The sequence below is a fragment of the Pezoporus wallicus genome, unplaced genomic scaffold (assembly GCF_028554395.1).
Source record: "Pezoporus wallicus isolate ANWC-B61680 ecotype Strahan unplaced genomic scaffold, APGP_CSIRO_Pwel_v1 contig_2456, whole genome shotgun sequence".
Lineage (NCBI taxonomy): Eukaryota > Metazoa > Chordata > Aves > Psittaciformes > Psittacidae > Pezoporus > Pezoporus wallicus.
Window position 1 is genome coordinate 454971 of NW_026637053.1, and position 21445 is coordinate 476415.

General features: G+C 39.8%; 1 protein-coding gene across 2 annotated transcripts; it reads left to right on the forward strand.

The window, feature by feature from the left end:
• The first annotated feature begins 1626 nt into the window (after positions 1-1626).
• Positions 1627-16884, forward strand: OSGIN2 (oxidative stress induced growth inhibitor family member 2). Of its 2 annotated transcripts, none has more exons than XM_057402967.1 (6): positions 1627-1901; positions 4661-4843; positions 9831-9967; positions 12204-12395; positions 13022-13113; positions 15056-16884. In XM_057402967.1, exons 2-6 carry the CDS (start codon positions 4777-4779, stop codon positions 16101-16103), a joined length of 1536 nt encoding a protein of 511 aa, XP_057258950.1. In that variant the 5' UTR covers positions 1627-1901; positions 4661-4776; the 3' UTR covers positions 16104-16884. The 2 variants fall into 2 exon arrangements, with proteins under 2 accessions (XP_057258950.1, XP_057258949.1); XM_057402966.1 differs by having other exon boundaries at positions 1628-1901; positions 4689-4843.
• The last annotated feature ends 4561 nt before the right edge of the window (positions 16885-21445 follow it).

The window sequence follows — 21445 nt, forward strand, 5'->3', positions numbered from 1 at the left end:
CCATTGTGCCTGTGGGGGAATGAGTGAGTGGCTGTGTGGTGGCATTTAGCTGCCTGCCAGGTTAAACCATCAGCGGAATTCTTCTCCTAGCGTATCATCACAGAATTCTACACAGATCCCTTTTGAGATAGTCAGGCAAATTGATCTCTGATGTGCAAAAAGCCCCTGGAGACCCTCTTGTCAATCCTTCTATAGTACCAAGATAATTCTTTGATGCAGAAATTGATGCATCTTTATTCTACAAGCAAGTATAACTTCATTAGCACTTTCAAACATTTTTGTTGGAACTTTTATTCAACAGGCGATGAAGAAACCTGACAGTCCTGCTTCTTTAAGCTTGTTCCAGAAGTGTCTTTAATTCATCCCTCTTGGCAAGTATCTTGACTTTTTGGCAGGACCTTCTTGATTGCAGTTTCCCCATCATTCATTTTCCTTTGCCAGGCAGAAAAGTTGTTTTGCAGCTTAATTTCCGAATTGTCATCTTGCTTAACAGCATTGAGAGTAAATAATCTCAAACCTTCTTAATCTCTCCTGGCCTTTCTTCAGCACCTCGTACTTCAGGCTGAGTGCCACAGGCTTGTGATAAGCTTTCTGTTTGCTCATGTCAGAAGTTTCACTACACTGTCGCTTGCTGGGCCTTGCAGTTCATACATCTTTCAGTCATTTAATGTTACAGGGAACAAGTTTGTTACTGATGAGACATCTGTTCTGAGTAAACTCCAGTACCGAGATCCTGCATTATTTATCCAGAGTCAATCATATCCTTGTAATGGCATTTGAAGCCTTGCAGGTCTATTTATTACTTAGCTTGTACTTTAATCTCATATTGCAGTGGGTGGAGGTATGGGACTCTTAACCAAAACATTGCAGTAGTTTTCCTTGGTTCCCATGCAGCATTACAGTGTGCAGGTTGTATTGAGCACACAGTTGCCATTCTTCAGTTTTTCACTGGCCATGGCACTCTACAGAAGATGAGGCTTTTTTTCACATGCTGTGTATCATGGCTCGAGACCAAGAGTCCCCTGCTCTCATGCTCTCAACTTCCATGTATACAGGATTTTCTGTAATTCCGCAGTCAAGCTGGTACTAAACATATTTAGTTACCAGCCAGTTGATCAGCAGAAAGATTATGCTACAAATGTTGTTAAAAATACCTTTAGGATAGCAAAAACCTGTGCATTTTACAGGTGAAACCTGAGGGGGCACAGCGGGAAGCTCCGGGCCGCTTGTGGGGCTGGGTGATAGCCGGCACTGCCAAAGCACCTTGGTGTAGCTCCCCTCACACACCGGAGGCCCCCTCCCGCCACGCCACGCCACGCCACGCCACGGAAAGGCACGGTCAAGGCCGCAGGTGTGCCTCGGCTGGCGGCGGCAAGGTCTGTGTGACCACGGGCCCCGCGTTTCTCTGAGGTGTTTGTATGAGGGGAGGGAAGGCGGCCCCTCCTGCCACCGCCCCGCTCACCCCCTACAAAACGAGGTGTCTCCCAGCCGCCGCGTCGGTGCCAGGCCGCGGCTCATCTTCTGTCCCCTCCCCGCCTTCCCCGGGAGGGGGGGGACAATGCATCCCATACCCCTCTGTGGAGCCCTGCGCGGCGCTGCCTTCCCACACCGGCCTACCGGGAGGAGGAAGCGATACCCTCCCCTCCTCACACCACCCTCCCTCGCTCCCTCCCGGTGCTGGCGCGGCCCCTCCTCCCGCGTGTGACCCGCTGCCGCATGTGAACGGGGAGGAGGGACGGCGCTGCGCGGGCCTTACTGTGGCGGCGGCAGCGGCGGAGGCGAGAGGAGGAGGAGGAGCGAGAGCCGCGGTGCGGCGTCTCCCCGCAGCCTCATCGCTGGGCCCCGCTGGCGCTCCCCATGCCCGTGTGGTGCTGCCGCTGCTCCTTGGCCGGTCACTTCAGGTGAGGCGGCGCAGAAGAGCGGTCCGTGAGTCAGGAGTGGAGTGAGAGGGCAGGGGGGGCGGTGCCGGGGAGGAAGGGGGCACTGGCGAGCGCGGAGGGCAGGCACGGCTCCAGTGCTGAGGCCTCCGCATGGCCGCAGCGTGGTGGCGGCGGCGGTGGCGGCGACGGTCCCCGGCCCCTACTCTGCGTCGGGCCGGGCCGGGCCGGTGGGTAGAGGCGCTGGGCCGGCGGCGAGGGGATGGAGGTGTCGCCCGGGAAGGCGCGGTGTGACCTTGGGCAGCACGGAGGCGCAGCGGGGAACGAGCCGGCGCTTGGTGATGCTGCGTTTCGCCTTGGGGTTGGTAACATTGCACTTCTGAGAGCCCGGTCCTGACGGGGCATTGCTTTTCTGCATTACTTAAAAAATCCCTAACTGCCTGGCAGCTTTGCTTCCCAGAGCGTCAACTTGAGACCAAATATAAATTCCTTTTATATAACGAGTTTCCTGTTGACGTGCTTAGAATCTAGGTGTTTGACAGAACCTAATTCTGGAGGTTATTTGGTATGACCAGCATAAGCTAAGCACTAGCTTTGGGACTGACTCATCTTTGTGCCCACTTGCATCTCTGCAGGACCAGAGCTGTAGTCATCTTTACCAAATCCCCTCCACTGCAAAGCTGTCTACCCTGAGTTTTTATCAATATAAGAACTTCTGGTATTTGGTGGCTTTCAGTGCTGTTCAGAGGCTAGGAAGATGGTGGCCCCTAACTTAAGATCTTCGTGAGTTTTGGTATATTCTTCCTGCAGAGGAAGAATGTGCTCCTGACAACAGCCCTTCATCTGCTTTGCATGTGCAGTAGCTGGGAAACTGTTGTATGCGAGTATTTCTATGCAAAATTATATTCTGCCCAGAAACAGTTGGGTAGTTTGTGATACACCATCTGAACTGTACAAAAGCAACATTTTTATTGTTAAAGATTCTTCTGTAGCCTACAGCACTGTGCAGATACCCCTGAAAAGAAGCTTTGGGATGTTTCATTTGATTTGTATCTTCCAACTAGCACAGCAAGACCACCCTAAAACAAACTTACTTCCTTTAATCCTGTCTTTTGCAAAGCATAGGGTAGTATTGCCTTAGTTAACTTTGAGCAAATTCTGGAGAATAATGTAGTCTACTTGTGCCAACCTAAAAATGGAGGTGAAAAAAGCAGTGTGATAATTAGGTATCCTCTTGCTGTGCCTTCTTGCGTTAATCTAACTCACACGGTTGTATTTTATGCGCCTCCAGGATCACGAAGTGCTAATGTGCGGTGGTACTCAAACAGTAAGCATGTAATTTGCAAACTTTCCTTGTTGTAGTACAAGGCATACACATATCCAGTTCTTGCTTTCTGAAATAAATACAACCTTAGAATAGCTCTCCACCCTTTTTAACAAGGAAGTAACCACCAGAGAGGTGTATAACAGTGTCTGCTAGTGCTGTTATTACTGTACAGCTTTGACTCTAGTTTGCTTCCAACTTCCCCATTGAGGAAAGGCTGTTGAAATACATAGCAGAACCTTCAGTGCTGTGAGAGTTGCAGCAGCACGTAGTGTACGCGGCTTCTTGAAGGCTGTGGGAATTGGATCAGCATCGTATGCTTTCGGTCCTGAGTAAAAAATAATTCCTAAAGTACCAGAATAGCTTTAAGATACAGAGAGTCTTAGGCAACAAGTAAGAGTACTTTTATTTATTAATAATTAAAATTGTGTTGTAAGAGGAAATTTAAATCAGTTGATTGGGTTACTTTTAATTAAAAAGTTAAGTCTTTTTTTGAAGACTCACTAAAATAACTGCTAGTTATAGATGATCTTTAATTTGCCTGTGCCTTTCTAGCTAAACTGATAGTGCATACTTCTTCAATGACCTTGAAAGGCTTCAGAAAGGGCTCCTAAATAATTAAACAGCAAACAAGATAAAACAAGTCTTCCTAGTCTAGAAGCACGTTTAGTTGGTGAATAGTTGTGAGAGAAACCTAAGCAGAAGCTGCAGAGAAACGACTGAGAAATTGAAGAAAATTACTCGGGGTGAAAGCAGTCTGCTGTGCAATAGCTGACCTGGCTGCATGGCAGTTCCATTTAGAAAAAGGGGGTTTTTAACAGTGGTAAAATTAGCTGTGTCTGCGGCTTACAGGGATCACACTTTTCTCCATCTTCACTCTGCTGCCAGTTTTAACAAGCCTCACTTCTACCCAAGCAGAAATTTGTTGAGGTGAGGTCCTCTGTGTTGCTCAGCAGTAAGGAAGGGATGAGAGCGGCTGCTGTGGTACCTTAGCTGCTCCTTCGGCCTTTGGCTGGCTTTAAGGATGTTAATTGGCTAGGTGGTGTGTATCTGTCCTCTTCTGATAAGGATAATGAGGAATGAGTTCTGTGTGGGGGATCAAAATAATGCTTGTTGGTTATAATTTGGCTTTGTATAAACCAAAATTAGAAATCTGCATCTCTGCAGAGCCATCTGTGCCTTACTGTTATCCTTCTGTAGACTTCCTAGGAGAAAATAGAGTTTTAAAAAAATCTTCTGATAGAAAAGACTGTTACTGTTATCCTTCTGTAGACTTCCTAGGGGAAAATAGACTTTTAAAAGATCTTCTGATAGAAAAACTGTGCTGAAAAGTAAAATTTTGTAGGTTGAATGGAAGCATATCTGTGTTGGTCTTCGTTTTGCCAATCCCATAACAAAGCATCAAAAGCAACTTTACTTCTGAAAAGAATGTTCTGACAGTTCAGCTGTTTCATTTTAGTTTCCTCCCATCTGTCCTTGTTAATTAGAAGTTACAGCAACCCTGAAGCTGAAGGACAGCTTTTGAATTCCTTCACCCAGTATTTTGGTGATAGCCTCGGGAGGAAGATTAAAAGAATGCCTTTAATTGAAGAAACTGTTCTGCCTGGGGACTCCCTCCTTACTCTGCCTGTAGTGGTAATAGGTGAGTTTTTTCATATTAAGATTCTCTGTCATTGCCTTTATAGACCTGTTGCATGAAGTCTTTTATCATTAAATAGCTGATGCTTAGCATCCTTACAGTGAAGATGTTAGACTAATACAGTTGTCATGATTAACAGTCCTACCTAATAAAATTATGTTAAGGAACTTGCTGTTGGATTATATTTGAATTCAAAATTGTGCTTTGACAAAATGAGCTGCATTATTTGGCAGCAGATAACGTGAGCCTTAATGGAAGAACTGTGTTGATCGCATTAGGGTTTCATGAATGCAGTGTGTCTACTTCAGCTTGTGTGAAGGTTGTTGATTGTGTACCAGTATAGATTTTTGCACTGAGGTGTAATAGTGAATGTAAAATGTGTGCTACGTGTTGGTTAGATGCTAACCTCTCTCATTAATTGTCTTTTTCTTTGTTGCATCCATCACTAATGTCTAATTGTTGTCCCGTCTTTTCCAGAATGAGTCCAAATCAATTCAACCTGCTTAGAAAAATAAATTGTAGTTTTGATTAAATAGTTAAAGGCTTGTACTTGTAAAATCTTATTGAATGACCGGATAGCAGAGGAAGCAAGCTCCTTGGGTATGCAGCTTAATCGAGAGTGCCAGGGTGATTTTTATTGGGCCAAGGTTTTTCAGCAACAGCTGGTCACCAGCTCCTTACTGCCATGACTTGATGAGGGGATAAAGAAAAGATCTGGAGTAAAGGAGGTTTTTAATAACCTAGTCCAAAGCTGATGGGACTACAGCAATCCAACAGCTTTAACTATACCTGCAAACAGGCAGTGATTCCAGAGAATGATGTTTCAGTGTAATGTACTCTCAGTAAGTCTCCACAAATTTGAAGGACTGGTATTTTTAAGTGCCTGTTCTCAAAAGCTCTTTTCATGATAGCTTAAAATAGTGCTCATGTAATAGGCCTGCGTGGATGTGACAGATGTGAATCGTTGGCTGAGTTCTGCATTATAGTTGAAGAGCAACAGTTTCCTGGCATTTTGTCAACTTTAGTACAGGTTTGCCATATGGTTAATGACTCAGTTTTCACTGTTTAGTTTTGCAGATATGCATAATGCAAAATACCTGTGCTTCATACCTCTTTTGTCTAGAGCACCATTCTGTGTGCTGACACCAAATACAGCTGCTGTGACTATTTTTCCTTGAAAAATAAATACATTCCCCAGATGTTTTTTTACACATACTTGAGACACTCCTTCACATGATGATCTTCTCCATTGGCAGCCTGCTATCACTAAAACATTGGCTGTCTGAAGAGTCTTAAAAGGGATCTAAAATCACTCAATAGTAGTGTAGTAGAAGAATAGAAAAATAGTCATCCTCTCACGCATACACTCTTTCTAGTCCATGTGATTCCTGTATAGCTGGAATTAAACATACTTGTAGCTTCCTAGTGCCCCATCTTCTCATTGTACTATTTTTTCTTAATCAGAAAGAAAAAGAGGGCACATGTGTAAGCAGTTAACTTAGTGATGGAACAATAACTTATATTCCCTTTCTTTAACTTTACCATTCCCTTTTACTTTACATGATGCCTGATTTAAGATTTGATTCTAAGCTTGTGCTGCATATTGTACTGAAGTTCTGCATAGAGTCCTAAGCTAATGTGGTAATACTGAGTAACTTCCGTGCTGTACCTGCCTTCAAGAAGTTGGGAAGAAATGAGTACATTCATTTGAATGGGTTGGAATTGAAGAATTTCATTCTGGAGCTCTTAATCATAGAGGGCATTCTGTGCTAAACAGGCTGAGAAAGTTGAGTCTGTTCAGCCTGGAGGAGAGAAGGCTGCGTGGAGACCTCATAGCAGCCTTCTGGTACCTGAAGGGGGGCTATAGGGATGCTGGGGAGGGACCCTTCATTAGGGACTGTAGTGATAGGACAAGGGGTAATGGGTTAAAACTTAAACAGGGAAAGTTTAAATTGGATATAAGGAAGAAGTTCTTTCCTGTTAGGGTGGTGAGGCACTGGAATCGGTTGCCCAGGTAAGTTGTGAATGCTCCAGTCCCTGGCAGTGTTCAAGGCCAGGTTGGACAGAGCCTTGGATGACATGGTTTAGTGTGAGGTGTCCCTGCCCATGGCAGGGGGGTTGGAACTTGATGATCTTAAGGTCCTTTCCAACCCTAACTTCTATGATTCTATAATCTTCTGCACTAGTTTTGATCATTACTGTGTAAGCACAATGTTTAAAGTTTTCATCCAAATAACAAGGCTTAAATTTAGACAAAAATGTAAAGATGATTGTACTCTAGTTTACTGTTGATAAGGAGAAGCTTCTGTTACTCTTCAAATAAAATATTAACTGCTCCTTAAATGAACAGGGCCATGGAGCTTGGGGGTATATTGATTGTATATCTAAAGCTTGTATAATTTCACACTATTGGAGGCAGGGTGTGTAAATAAAAAGCAAACTACTCAGGTATAAATTTCCCATTTCAGAAAGATTATTTCCTTATCCCCCTCCCCCCACAAGGATTTCCTGAGAAAATCATAGCAAGTCTAATTGCAGACTTTGCAGCTGAACCTTCATCTTGTGTGTCCTTGAGGGCATTATTGACAAGGGAATTTCTTTACTCTGCTGGAAGAATAGGAGCTGGATTTGGATCAGTTCTCTGGATGGTCCCAGGGAAGTGGCCAGTTACAGTAATTCACTTTGACATAATCCCATCCTCAGTAATTTTGCTGGCCTTTGTTTTGGCAAATTTTGTTACCCATTTGGCTCTTTTTAGCCTTATCCAGTAGGAATTATCTTTAGCACTGAATCCTTGGATATGGCACACATTTTTCTCTTTCTGTTGTGACTGGCTCCCTTTGCACCGCAGAAGGGAAAAAAAAAAAAAAAAAATCCAGCTATGCACTTGTAAAAAGAAACAAAAGCTGAGATATAATTCTAAAAACAGTTAAGAATTTACTCAGTCCTGGGAAGTTTGTGAACTATAGGTGTGATTAGAGTGTTTTCACAACTTCATGTGATTTTTGTTAAGGATGGTTTCAGTGTATTGCTAGGCTTCTCTCTCACATCCATCTGATGGGGCAAGTGGGTGACAGGAAGGGCTTGTATCTAAGTTTCAAATTCTTTGGCTGAAGTGTACCCAGACGTCTCACACTGAACTCTTTGTAGGAGGGTAGAATAGTGAGAGAGCAAGGAAGAGCATTTTCACTGTCTGAAAGATACTTTACAGGTTTTTTTTTGCAAATGGCAAAATAGGAATCCAGGTGATTCGTGAAATAATAAAGGCAGAATCCACCAGTATTTAAACCTTTAATTACAGAAGAAGATCCCAATGACAGAAACCCACAGCTTTCTGGAGAGTTTTTTCCCATGCATTATGGTCTTTGGAGTACACAGGTGCTCTAAAGCCTCTATTTTTGCCTCCATATTTGGGTGCACAAACTAGATTGTTGGGCAGGAGCCATTCTCGCATACTTACTTGGTTTCTAGGCCACCAGAGAAAATGTGCTTATTGAAGATTTCTTACAGCTTAGCAGTCTTAGCCTTTGAAGAACTCATCTACAGTGAGCCTACATGATTTTCTTGTAGCCCACGGCTGTGACCAGTCTATGTGCACAGCACTGTAGTAAAGTATGGGATATACTGCCACTGGGAACCAGAGTCATGAGTGTAGCCTGGTGGAGGAGGAAAAAGAGATCTGGGAATGAGCAGGGTCTCAGCAAATTGATGAAGGATTTAGACCGTGGGAAATCAGAAAAGAGAGAAGAGATGGGCATTGGAAAAGCAGGTTTGTTAACAAGGTGATGGAAGTGGTGTGTGCTAAGATGATGGGGAAACAGGAAACTGACAGGTGAACACTTGAGATCAGAAGTTGAAACAGTAGGAGGTAAGAGCTATCAACCCAACAATGATTGCTACATAAAAACTGTGAATAAATTAGAAACAATATCTTTAGCCCAGAATTTGAATGGGGTGTGGTAAATACCACATAAATGCCACTCTAGATGGAAAACAAAGACAAAATACTCAATAGTACCTTATTAGGAGAATACTGTGCTTTCATTCAGTCAGAGGAAGAAGAGCTATATAAATAACAGTACATAGTCATGTGTTTAAATTCTGTATCACAGCACATACTTTTCTGACTTCAACTTTCCCTGACTTTCTATATCTGACTTTGCAACATGAACATTATTTCTGTATTTGCATGTTATAAATGTCCCCTACTTTGTTTAATACTAGTCAAATAAACAGAAATAATTACCTTACAGTAATGCTTTTGTCCCATCCATTTCACACTTTTAATAACATTCTGAAAATAAGTTAGTCTGTCAAAATTGCAGTAATGCACATATATGAATTATAAAATGCTAAAACAAGTATAAAAATGTTTGAATTGATATTGTTGCTGAATGATAAATGTGGTCTCACATGAGTTTCTTGTTCTTTACACTTATCTGCTCTGTCTTCACTCAGCTTTTATGCTGCTGTTGTGCTGTTTCTGTATCTTCTCCTCTGACTTGCAGTCTTCAGCTTTCTGCTTGTCTCTCCTCTTTTTATTTTATGGGCAGACCTGAAGGGCATTTGCTCTAGGTTGTCTTTCTGTTCTGTGTTTTAAAGTACCCAGTGTGAATAGGAATGCAAAATTGTAAGATGGCAATAATATTCAGATATCATTGTGATTGACAGGCAGACCAGATCTTACCATTAGACCTTTTTCACACGAGTTTAATGAATTTGAGATACTAAATTATGAAACTCCTATGTATGCATTTTGTTTCATGGTGTAAACAGTCCCATGTTTTTTGTTATCTGAAAGATTTTGCTCAGTTTATTTGGAGGAAATTCCTATGGTAGGCTTTATTTTACTGTGAAGTTTATAAGCTACTTTCAGTCAGGTAGTATAACGTTACACTACTTTAGTACGATTTTGTTGCCGCTAATTTAGTGACATAAAAAGTTAGTTTATTGATGTTTTTACTAAAGCAGTAACTTATTTCTTTAATAGGAAATGGACCTTCAGGAATTTGTCTTTCTTACCTGCTCTCTGGGTACAGGCCGTATTTATCTCCTGAAGCTATACACCCAAACCCCGTTCTACATACAAAATTAGAAGAAGCTCGGCATCTTTCCATTGTGGATCAAGTAAGCTTTGGTTACCATCTTGTCTAGCTCTTTTCCTTCTGCTAGCTGGATTATGAAACAGTAGACTTTCTTTAATGATCCTGTTTAAAATGTTTTTACAACTTACATAAGTAGTGTCATAGATAAGAAAAAGCGTAATGTTCTCAACTCACAAAGAATTAGACCACAGTGAAGCTTGGTAACAGTATGACCTCAAAAACTAGGTTTTTCTCTTGGCCTCTTTTTTTCCTACCTGTAAAATAGAGTGGTATATACCTTCTTCTGTGGCTTGTAACAAATTATATGTAGGGCACTTCAGGTGAAAAGCAGTGCATTTTAGGAACACTTACCCCCAAAATTCTGCAGATTGCATTGTGAAGAACCAGCCTACTTACCCAATCTTATTTCTAGTGCATTAGTAAGTTACTTTGTTATGCTGATAATTTAAATAGAAGCAACTCATGACCATTAGATCTAGTCCTGGGGCATGTAGTTATGTTTGTGGTTATTTTTGTGGCTCTTGAGGGCTCTTTGTGGTGTTTTTGTTTTATAAACTGCCCTTTGTTGTGTTCTTACTTGCCAAAAGTGTCTAAAGCACCACTTGGTCAGTGAGTAGCTGATGCAGGAATTCCAGCTTTCACATCCTAGGATGTTTGGGCTTCATCATCAGACAACACGTGCTGCTAACATAGTTTGAGTACACATACTTAAAGTTAAAATCTTCCTAAATAGTACAGTTCTCATTAAAACTTAATTATTAGTAACATTAGGGGCATATGCCCTCTATAAACACAATCTGTTTTTCTCTTCTGAACAGTCTGTATCCTTCCTGTTTGTGTTACAGCATGAGGCAATCGTGAGTGCATGTTATGCTTGTATGCATCCAATTTTTCTGTCTGATTTGATTAGTTAAATCTTCTCCGTTATTTTTATTCCCACGTGTCCATTTGTTTGCCATGTTATCATTTCCTATTCACCTGACTATAGTCCTGACTGATGATTACTCACAGTGCTATCACTAACTGTATTGCCTGTGTGACTAATTAATTTGAAATACAGACATGCATATGTGTTGTAGTGGGGAAATGGGTTGGCTTTGTTTTGTTACAGTTTAGGTTTTGGGTTTTTTTTCCTTGGTTGATGTGGTTTTTTTGTTTGTTTTGGTTTTTGTTTGTTTGTTTCAGTGCCGTGTTGTTTACATGTAATGTTGACATTAAGTCTCAAAGTTTATTTTTTACTATGTGGATGGTGAGACACTGGCACAGGTTGCCCAGAGAAGCTGTGGCTGCCCCATCTCTGGCAGTGTTCAAGGCCAGGTTGGACGGGGCTTTGGGCAGCCTGGTCTAGTGGAAGATGTCCTTGCCCATGGCAGGGGTTTGGAACTGGATAATCTTTAAGGTCCTTTCCAACCCAAACCATTTTACAATTATTTGATTTGGTAGGAGAGTAAGTTGCCTCAGCTTTTGGCTACAGATGTTTTGTGTACTTCATCCTCTCCCGACCACCTGATATTTTCCGAGTTTTGGAAGCAAAACATTTTGTCAGCAAAAAGTGGCTTTATGGCCAGTTCTTTCTTTTCTCTTCAGATATTTGCTATTGCATTGTGGAATTTTTAGAACAGAGATGGTTAACAGATGCTGCAATGTGAACATTTTTATGAAGTTCTAGAAATGGTTCTCAACATTAACTGCTTTGTACAATAAGCCTATTTTTTTTTAATCAGTTTTTAAAAGTAATACTTACCTCTATTGTTTCAAAATATACTAAAGCTACTGTTGGAACTACCTAAGAGCTGTCAAAGGAGCTTTTACTACTAGATGTTTAAATGTTTTTAGATACCAGTTTTGCTTTTATCAAAATGAGGCTCCTAGAAATATTAGCAAGTCTTTGTTAAAAGAATTGTGCTCTCTATAAACATAAATATTACTAAGTTGCTCTGATCTCTGAATATTTGTTCCTGTATTTCTTTTTGTACAATGAATTTCAAATACTGACCAGCCTTGGTATTACTGTGTAATTAACATGTAATTTTTAAATGAGTGAAATGTATTATTTACAGTTATAGAAAAACTGAATCAGTTAATTCTGAAAAGTGTTTTGTTTGAATCTCTACGTGAAATACTTACCTCAACTTAAAATGCAACTTCAATTGTGGATTTTTGTTGAAATTCAACTTCTGGGCTTAAACTATGACATGTGCATCAGAATAACATGAACAGGAGAAGTTGTATAAACATACCACTTTTTTGTACTCTAGGATCTGGAATACCTGTCTGAAGGTCTTGAAGGACGCTCTTCAAACCCAGTGGCAGTGCTTTTTGATACGTTGCTTCATCCTGATGCTGACTTTGGATATGACTACCCACCTGTTTTACACTGGAAGCTAGAGCAACATAACTACATTCCCCATATAGTGCTTGGTAAAGGACCACCTGGAGGGGCGTGGCATGTGAGTAAAAATTTCATATCACTTCTATGGTAACTTGGTAATTTTGTGGTTTGGGTTTTTTTCTTGGTATCGAAGGCTGGTTTAGATGATAATGGCAAATGCAATTTCAACTGCTCAGTAATTGAAGCCAAAATATGTTAGGGAGAGGAGAAGGGAAGGAAAAAGTTGTCCTTCATTTGGAGATTTGTAACCATGACTGCTGTCTTATGTGTTTTTTTTTTATTAGCTTAAACTTAATGAATTATAACGAAGAATATTTTCTATGACTTTTGTCTCTTGTCTGCATTGTTTCTATGTGCTTTTACACAAAATATTAAATCTTAATGTGTTCATATGCTGTTGGTTTCACACTTTCTTCCTGTTTTGTACTTTAAATAACTTGGTTTTAGTTTCCCTTTTACTTGTTCTCTCTTCACCTTCTGCTTTATTAGGTTGTGTAGGTGCTCATTAAAATAGTACCTAACTGTAACATGAAAACAGTTAATCAGCACTCATGTCATGTCCTGGTATTGTGTTATGGTCTGGTATTTTATTGCTCCAGATGAGGATAATGAGGTGAACTTCACTGTGTTCTGCATAAATATATCTGTTGAAGTGTATCTGGTCACGCATCTTTTTCTCCACAGTCCATGGAAGGCTCTATGCTAACAATCAGTTTTGGAGACTGGATGGAATTGCCTGGCCTTAGCTTTAAGGAGTGGGCAGCTAACAAACGCAGGTAAAGATATTGCATAATGTGTTTGGGAAATCTAGTTACTCTGAGAATCCAAATGTTATTTTGAGAACTGGAACAGATCTGCCCATGGCAGGGGGTTTGTAACTAGATGATCTTAAGGTCCTTTCCAACCCTAACTATTCTATGATTCTATGATTCAGACTTCATTGTTCACAAAAGAGCTTCTTGTTTTGTTTATTACTTTGCCTGATGGCACTGAAAATTATTCTGCTGTGTGTACTCCAATGGAAAAAAATTGGACAATGGTCAGCCAGAGTAATTGCTTTGAGTGCATCCACATTTGCTTTTGCGTAAAATCCTACATACTAGAAGGCAGTGCCCTGTTACTCTAAGCAGTTTTGGTCACAGCTGAGGGAAGATTGAGGAAAGAATTTAAAATCAACTGAAGTGTTGAAAGTTCCTCTTTCAACATGTAGGCAACTTAAGCTGCTGTGCACACTAGCTTTCTTATAATTTAGGAAGGTTGTGTATTTCAGTATTTGCTTTTACAAATACTGAAAAGGCAAAGCTGCAGCATCTGAAATGCGGCTGTCTATATTTTAAGAGTATAATTCAGTATTTCCCAATGTTATTTTCCAGTAGTAAGTTTACTGGAAAAAATAGAGAACAAAAATTGCTGCCTTGTACAAGCTCACTGTTTTTACTTCACTTACACAATTAGTTCATAAAGGTCTGTCAGCAGATGAACCTAGGAACACTACATAAGCTTTTTCTGAAATTTTAATTTTTCTGACTTGGTTCTAGTAAAATTAAAGGAAGTTGTTCTTGTACCATATATGGCAAAAGAAGTAGAATTACTTGGGTGTATGTCTTTAATGGCAGACTGTTACCATTTCAGGAAACCACTGACAGTGAAGAAACCATACCTCGTTCTGTAACAGCTTTCTTGGATAACCACAGTAATCTTGCCTCCTTATCAACTGAAATCCCATAAGCTGCTTATTATCTGAAGCTAATTTGTTTATATTACATCTTTCAACAATACTAAACCCAGAAATGCTGCCTTGTGATAACTACAATTAAAAAATATATTTAAAAGTATTGATGATAATGAAAACTTCAAGTCACATGAAATAGTTTCCTAAATTTCATATTAACAGATGTGACACTGTCACATTATCCTCTTCAATATAAACCTCATCAGGATTTCATAGTAGTAACCTGAACATTTAAAAGCACATACATTTACCTTTTTAATCCATGAGAATGAGTCACCCGATTTCTTGTAAATATACAGTTAAGAATAATTCAATGGCAAACCTGAAGTTTCTTTTCCCTTATTCCTAGAGCATACTTCTAAAGGCAAAATTCGTGCACCTGTTCAAAATAATTACATTTTCAGCTTCATTTATAAATGATAATGCAGTAAACTTAAGAGAAGTATAGATGTAATACCAGGACTGCAGTGCAAAAATGTTTTTTTATCAGACATTTGGACATCATAACCCTGTTTGTGTCGTTGCATTAAGGTTCTGTGTCATACTTGCTTTGTTCATTCCTGTGAAGTGGAACTTAATTTGATACTTAGTGGCCTTACCTGTGTCCAAGGGAGAGGTCTTCTACAAAGTTTGATGAAGAATACTTTACTCAAGTACTGTATCAAATCTAGAGTTTGAAAGTTAACACTCAACAATTACTATGGTATTTAATTACTCATATCCTAAGTCAGTGTATTCTGAGTACAAGTTTAGCACTTCACATTGTAGATAATTACCGCTATTAAAAAAAAAAGTTAGCTTGTCTTGTATATCAGGAGTCAAGACAGCAAAGAAAATGAATGTGTTTAAAGATACTAAGGTCAGTGTCAGTTACACTGAGTAGATTCAGTTCTCTTAAATTTGACTGTCTTGTGGTATGTCATGTGTGATATTCAGGTTACTGGTAAGGTCTATATATTAACTGGAACCATTCAATTTTGTTTCAGAAATATAAACAGTGATCGAGTAATGCCAGAGGAAATAGCTTGTTATTATAAGCACTACGTTAAAGTCATGGGCCTCCAAAAGAGTTTCAGAGACAACGTTTACATAACATCAGTATCCCGGCTTTACCGAGGAAAGGATGATGAAGATAGAACTCAACTAAATGAAAATATTTCAACACAGCATTTGGAAATGGAAGATGGACAGAAATCACTGATTAAGAGAAACTGGGAAGTCAGAGGTTATCAGCGAGCAGCAGATGGTTCTCACGTGCCCTTCTGCCTCTTTGCTGAGAATGTGGCCCTTGCCACAGGAACCTTTGATTCTCCTGGCCGACTACAAGTTGAAGGAGAAGACTTTCCTTTTGTGCTTCATTCTATGTCTGACTTTGGAGCTGCTATCAGCAAAGGAAAGCTCCGTGGGAAACCAGACCCTGTGCTAATTGTGGGTGCTGGACTTACAGCAGCCGATGCAGTACTGTGTGCCTACAACAACAACATCCCAGTAATCCATGTGTTTCGTAGAAGAGTTACAGATACAAGTCTAATTTTCAAACAGTTACCTAAAAAGCTTTACCCTGAATACCATAAGGTCTATCATATGATGTGTACTCAGTCCCATACTGTGGACTCTAATCTACATTCTGCTTACACTAGTTTTCCTGAGCACAACGTACTTTCCTTCAAGCCTGAAATGAAGTGCGTTCTTCAGAGTGCCTGTGGACTGAAGAAAATTTTGAAGTTTTCTGTAGCCTTAGTTCTAATAGGTTCTCACCCAAATCTTTTCTTTCTTAAGGACCAAGGACATAGTATAGGTCATCACTCTAATCAGCCCATCACATGCAAGGGGAATCCTATAGAAATTGATCCATACACTTATGAATGCACTAAAGAAGCCAACCTCTTTGCTTTAGGCCCTCTGGTGGGAGACAACTTCGTACGTTTTTTAAAAGGAGGTGCACTGGGCATTGCACGATGCTTGGCAATAAGGCAAAAGAAGAAACATGAATTGATTGAAAGTAGAGATGGAGGAGGTGATGGGGTACCATAAATGAGACGTTAGAAACTCTCACATACAGAATTATAGACGTAGTCTAACAGAACACTCACTGGCAGCGAAAGTTGATAGCAGTCACATTTCTGTTGTGTACAAGTAACCCACCTGCGCTTGTATTGCTTGGTAAAGGATGCTGATACTACAGTACTTCACCTTTTCAAAACACAAAAAATCGATCTGCTATTACAACTGATCTCTACTCAACTGGAATTACTTCCAGATAAACAGAAAATGAGACTAATTTATATTGACCTGCCTGTCATCTCTTGCTCAGCTAAAAGAGCAGACTTCCTCTGGGAAAAGCAGTGCCTACCAGAGTGGCTACACTTTAGTGTCAAATGTGACAAAATATTCCCACCATGAAATAACTTCTAAAAGCAGAAATCTTGCTTAGAGCAAAGTGATTCTTGGTCCCAAAGCAAATTTGGAGCCTTCTGCTTGAAATAAGAGTTTTATTTATTTGCCATAGTAACACAGTAATACTTGGGATGAGCACTTAGTAAAATGGGGTTTACCCTAAGAAGGATTTCTGTAAGCAAGAAGTATTCCTCAGCAGTTATAAATTGTCCTATTTGATAATTTGAGTAAATGAATAAGCATTCCCATTTAATCTTTAACAAACGATTTTACAGAGTCTGTTAATGGTCTTTTCACATTATGCCTAGAGTTGGGTGAGTGCAGAAAGACTAACATCAGATGTTCCCCTATGGTGGTATGTACATTTCTGAGAATACTCATTAACGTGAACAATAAAGTACTGACATAAGTGCTCTTACTACAGTGTCAATATAATGAATATGTAGTGTACTACTGAAAAACTTAAGAGAACTTCAGGCTTTTTTGCTTCCTAGCTCAGGAAGACTGAATGGGATCACTTGACCAGTGAAGGCTGGAAGGTTGGTGATAGATATTCTCATCTCCATTTGACCAAGTATTGGTTATTTCTTTTTTCTTTTAAAGAGCAGCACGTAACACTGAAGCTGTTCTAGTTTGCAGATTTTGAAACTTGAAAAAGAGCTATATCTCACAGCCAGCTAAAAAACAAACAAACCAAACCCAAAACAAACATGCTGTACTTCCCATAAATCTCAAGGCCTCTTATAAAACACAAAGACTTAACTTGTACCTACCTCTGAATTGAAGTTTCACATTTCTGCTCCATAATAATATAAGCCCTAGGTTTCATTTGCTGGGTTTTAGAGTAGTTAGTTTACCTAAACACACTCATGGGTTATTCACCATAGCAAAGTAAGCAACAGCTAGTTAGAAAAGTTATTTTCCAGAACTCTCACTAGACAAAAGTGCTTGGTTTTAACTGATTTATTAACACATTTTAATTCAGATCCAACATGATGGAAATAGGTGTTATTTTTTTTGTTTGTTTGTTTCCTTGAGGTATTTTTATGTTGAAGAATATCATGTTAGTTTAGGGTATTGTGTTTGCATGATTAAAATCTCCATGTTAGAACTTGAACAGAATTTAAAAAGGAAATCAGGCTTAGACTTTGTGAAACTGCTAGTGCTTGCTGGTTTCCCAGCTGTCTAGTAAGTTGTGGATGCCTTTATGCAATAAATGCCTGTTTTCTGTGCCTACTGAATTATGGGGTTCTGTGGCTACTGCAGACCTTTACGCACCTGAGTAAATTACTCATGCTTTGGACTTAGAAGTTGAAAAGGTAAAGTATGCAAGGATTAAAGTGACTGTATTTCCCATGGAAGTCCAAAGAAGTTTGTGAAATGATGCTACTGCTACTACTGAATTTTAGTTTAGAGCCAACTTAATAGCAGAAAAGTTAACACAAATGAAGCAATGTTCATATTAATTTCTGCATCGCCTACATAGTTGAATTTAACCATTCATTGTCAGTACTAGTTAAGATACTTTTTTATACTGGTGCTTTAGCTGGGTTTAATTATTCTAAATTCTAGGCTTATTTTCTTCATAATTGGATTGAGATTCTATAATTTCCCTTCTTTGACAGAAACTGTGTATATATAAATACATCCTAAACCTGTAATACCTAATAATTTTAACTGAGAATCAGTGTTACAAGTGCTGAATACTTGATTATGGAACTTTATTGCAGTTAATATATTGGGAATACATCTGCGCTCTGATTAAATTCTTTCAGTTTTGTGTCAATGTAAGTGTCCAAATACAACATACCATGGCACGTTACTGCTTTTTCATTTGTCGTGTGAAGTATTTAAAATACCAAGAAAACAGGAAGCGATTTACTTAACCACTTACTTTGCAAAAAGGAAAGTAGCTTCAAAAACCCAAATCTCTAGCCTCAGCTGTTGCAGCTGCTTACAAGCTGTGTGTGTTGTAGTGACAAATTGGTAGAAGAGATTTTCATCCTGTTACTATACAGGTATCTTTCAATGCAGTATTACAGCACCTTGAGGTTTAACTGCATTATTTCCTTCTACCAGTCTTGCCAGTGTTTCTGAAATAAGAAATTGCATGTGAGACCCCTTCTTTGGGCAGAGACGTTTTCTCAGAGGTCATGTTTATTAAGCCAGTATAAAAATACTGTTTTTCAACTAAAGCTTTACTAAATCATCCTGTTTCTTGTAGGAATTGCTGGGCTTGAAGTCATGGATGGATTTTCTCACTTTTGGGTTTCTGATTTTGAGAGGAATTTCTGTTTCTTGACTCTTTGTTAATTTATGAGAAAAAGAAATGTAAAAATCAGGCTTTGCCTTGGGATAGTTTTACCTAAAACATGGTATTGTACTTAAAGCAATATTGTGGATTTGGTGTTGGCACTGAATAGTTGTCTTTTGAGGAAATACTTTTGTATCTCAGATTTAAAAAAAAAAACAACAAAACATTTGACTTTCCTGTATGATATAAAAGTTCTCAGAAGGGAAACTTTGCTTCTTTCAGCTCTTCTTTCAGTGAGAAAGATATGCTTTTAAACATCATGAATTTAAAAAGTATGCTTACTACTAAAGCTTTGTTACCAAAATACAGACAATATAATTTTTAGCAAAAGGAATTTAATTTGGATTTATAGAATTTGTAAAGATAGGCTAACCCATACTATGTATTTTCTAAGTCTAGTGGTAGGTAGCTCTAAAAGGTAGTGTTAGAGCAAGTCCAGAGGAGGGACATGAAGATTAAAAGGCTGGAGCCCCTCTCCTATGAAGACAGGATGAGAGAGTTGGGCTTGTTGAGCCTGGAGAAGGCTCTGGGGAGACCTTAAAGCAGCTTCCAGTACCTAAAGGGGGTCTACAAGAAATGTACAGAGAGACATTTTACAAGGGCATGAGGGCCAGGACATGGAGGAATGGCTGACAGGAGATTTAGATTGGATATTAGGAAGAAAAATACTTTACTGTGAGGGTGGTGAGGCACTGGCACAGGTTGCCCAGAGAAGCTGTGGCTGCCCCACCCCTGGCAGTGTTCAAGGCCAGGTTGGACAGGGATTTGAGCAACCTGCTCTAGTGGAAGGTGTCCCTGCCTGGGGCAGGGAGGTTGGAACTGGATGAGCTTTAAGGTCCCTTCCAACGCAAACCAGTCTGTGATTCTATGAAAATGTCTCTTACAACTGTGTTCGGTCCTTAATGCTGAATGTGTCTCCTAGCTAAATTACTGCTAAGTAGTATCCAGCTGCTGAACTGGGACTAAGATTTGTCATAGTAGATTTCCAAACAGTCTGCCTCATGTGTGATTAGTTGACAGTAGGTGCTTGTTAATGAAGGTAATAGCACAGCCTTCTTTATTTTCACGTAGATGACTGACTTCTGCTTAAAATACCATCCACAAAAAGTGAGGCTGAATTTCATCCTGGTGAGTAAACACAGAAATCCTTTCTGCAAGTAATCCAGAGAGTAGTGACAATAACACTGGATTCTTCTCTCTCAGGAAAATGCATTGTCTTGGGCCTGCGCTTGCCAGTGGAAGCATGGAAAGAGGATAGCTCCCAGAAACAGCACTTGTGGATTGAGTAAGGGACACCAAAGTGCATCCCACAGCTGTAGGTCCCTAGTGTGCAGCACGCAGGCAACTGTGGGGGTACACTGTATCTTCTTTCTAGCCTGGTAAGTGGAGGCACCTTTTTTAGTGATGAATTTCACAGTGATGGTAATTTTGTAGATAATTTTGTAGAAGGAGGTGGCAGTACCTTCTTTCTCTGCACAGCTCAAGAACTGTGAAAACAAGGCTAGGGCCAGAAATTCAGAGTACTTATTCAAAGCAGGAGGAAATTAAATTAAAACCCAAACTTTGAGGCAGAGCCGACCGACCTGGCATATCCATTTGAGAGGAAGAAAAACCCAGTTTTAGGCCAACTGCTCTGGAGATAGAAAGAAAGGGTGTCAAATTTACAAACTTCTGGTGAGTCCTCACTGATAACCAGTGATGACCAGTAAGGAGCAATGGGGGAAAAGCAGTAAATGTGAGCAATGTGAACTACAGACCTGTAGGGCTGAAGTGAATCCATGCAGTGTTGATGGGCTGGTGGTCTCCCATGCTCTTCTGTCAACATCTATACACTGCACCTTCAGAGGTGTGTGTTGGAGCTGTTACTCAACAGGTTGCCATATATTTTTAACTGACTATTAACTGAAGTTACATGGAAGTGCAACATGTATATGGACTAGAAGCAATTTTATTTGCTCCAGAATCTGTAGGACTGCATCAGTAAGGTGGTGTGCCAAGAGGAGAGATCTGGTTGCTCTGGTATCATGTTTTCCACTTCTGAGAAAGCAAGCAGGTATTTTCATGTAATAGTGGAATGCGCGCTCTAACTACTACCTTCCAGACATTTCTAAACAGCAAGAGGTAGCACAGGTATGCCTTAAAGGCAGCTGATTATTCAATTTTATTATCATCCACATAGTGATGATTTAATTTTGAAAAATTTATAGAACAAAAAATAGAGGTTTATACTGTTACATTTTAATTTAGATAATATTTTAAAACCTTACAATAACAATGTCCTGTCATAATTTTGGATTTTTTTTGAGGTGAGAACAAGACGTGAGCATGGTACCTCAGCTGATGTGAGAGATTTTTGGAGATCTACTTCCCCCTTTTTCCCTTTCCCAACCTGAAAGAATAGTCATGCTTTGTCCGAAATGACCATAATATCTGATTCTTTTTAGCAGAAAGAATGGAAACTTAAACATTCTCTGACAGAGAAAGTAAGGTTTTGGTGACATTAGGTACAAATTTGAAGTGAGGATATTGAATATTTTTTTACTGAAAAAGATCATATTTGAGGGGTACAGTACACCTCAGTTGTTCAGCTTAGCTAATTTTTGAAGCTTGAATTACACAAGGAACTGTGAGGTCAAAGATGAATTTGGTGTAAGGAACAAGGGTT

Coding starts and splice junctions, on each gene's coding strand:
- OSGIN2 (XM_057402966.1), top strand. CDS start 1,858: ATGCCCGTGTGGTGCTGCCGCTGCTCCTTGGCCGGTCACTTCAG. Junction 1,902..4,688: donor TCCTTGGCCGGTCACTTCAG/GTGAGGCGGCGC, acceptor CTTGTTAATTAG/AAGTTACAGCAACCCTGAAG. Junction 12,396..13,021: donor CACCTGGAGGGGCGTGGCAT/GTGAGTAAAAAT, acceptor TTTTCTCCACAG/TCCATGGAAGGCTCTATGCT.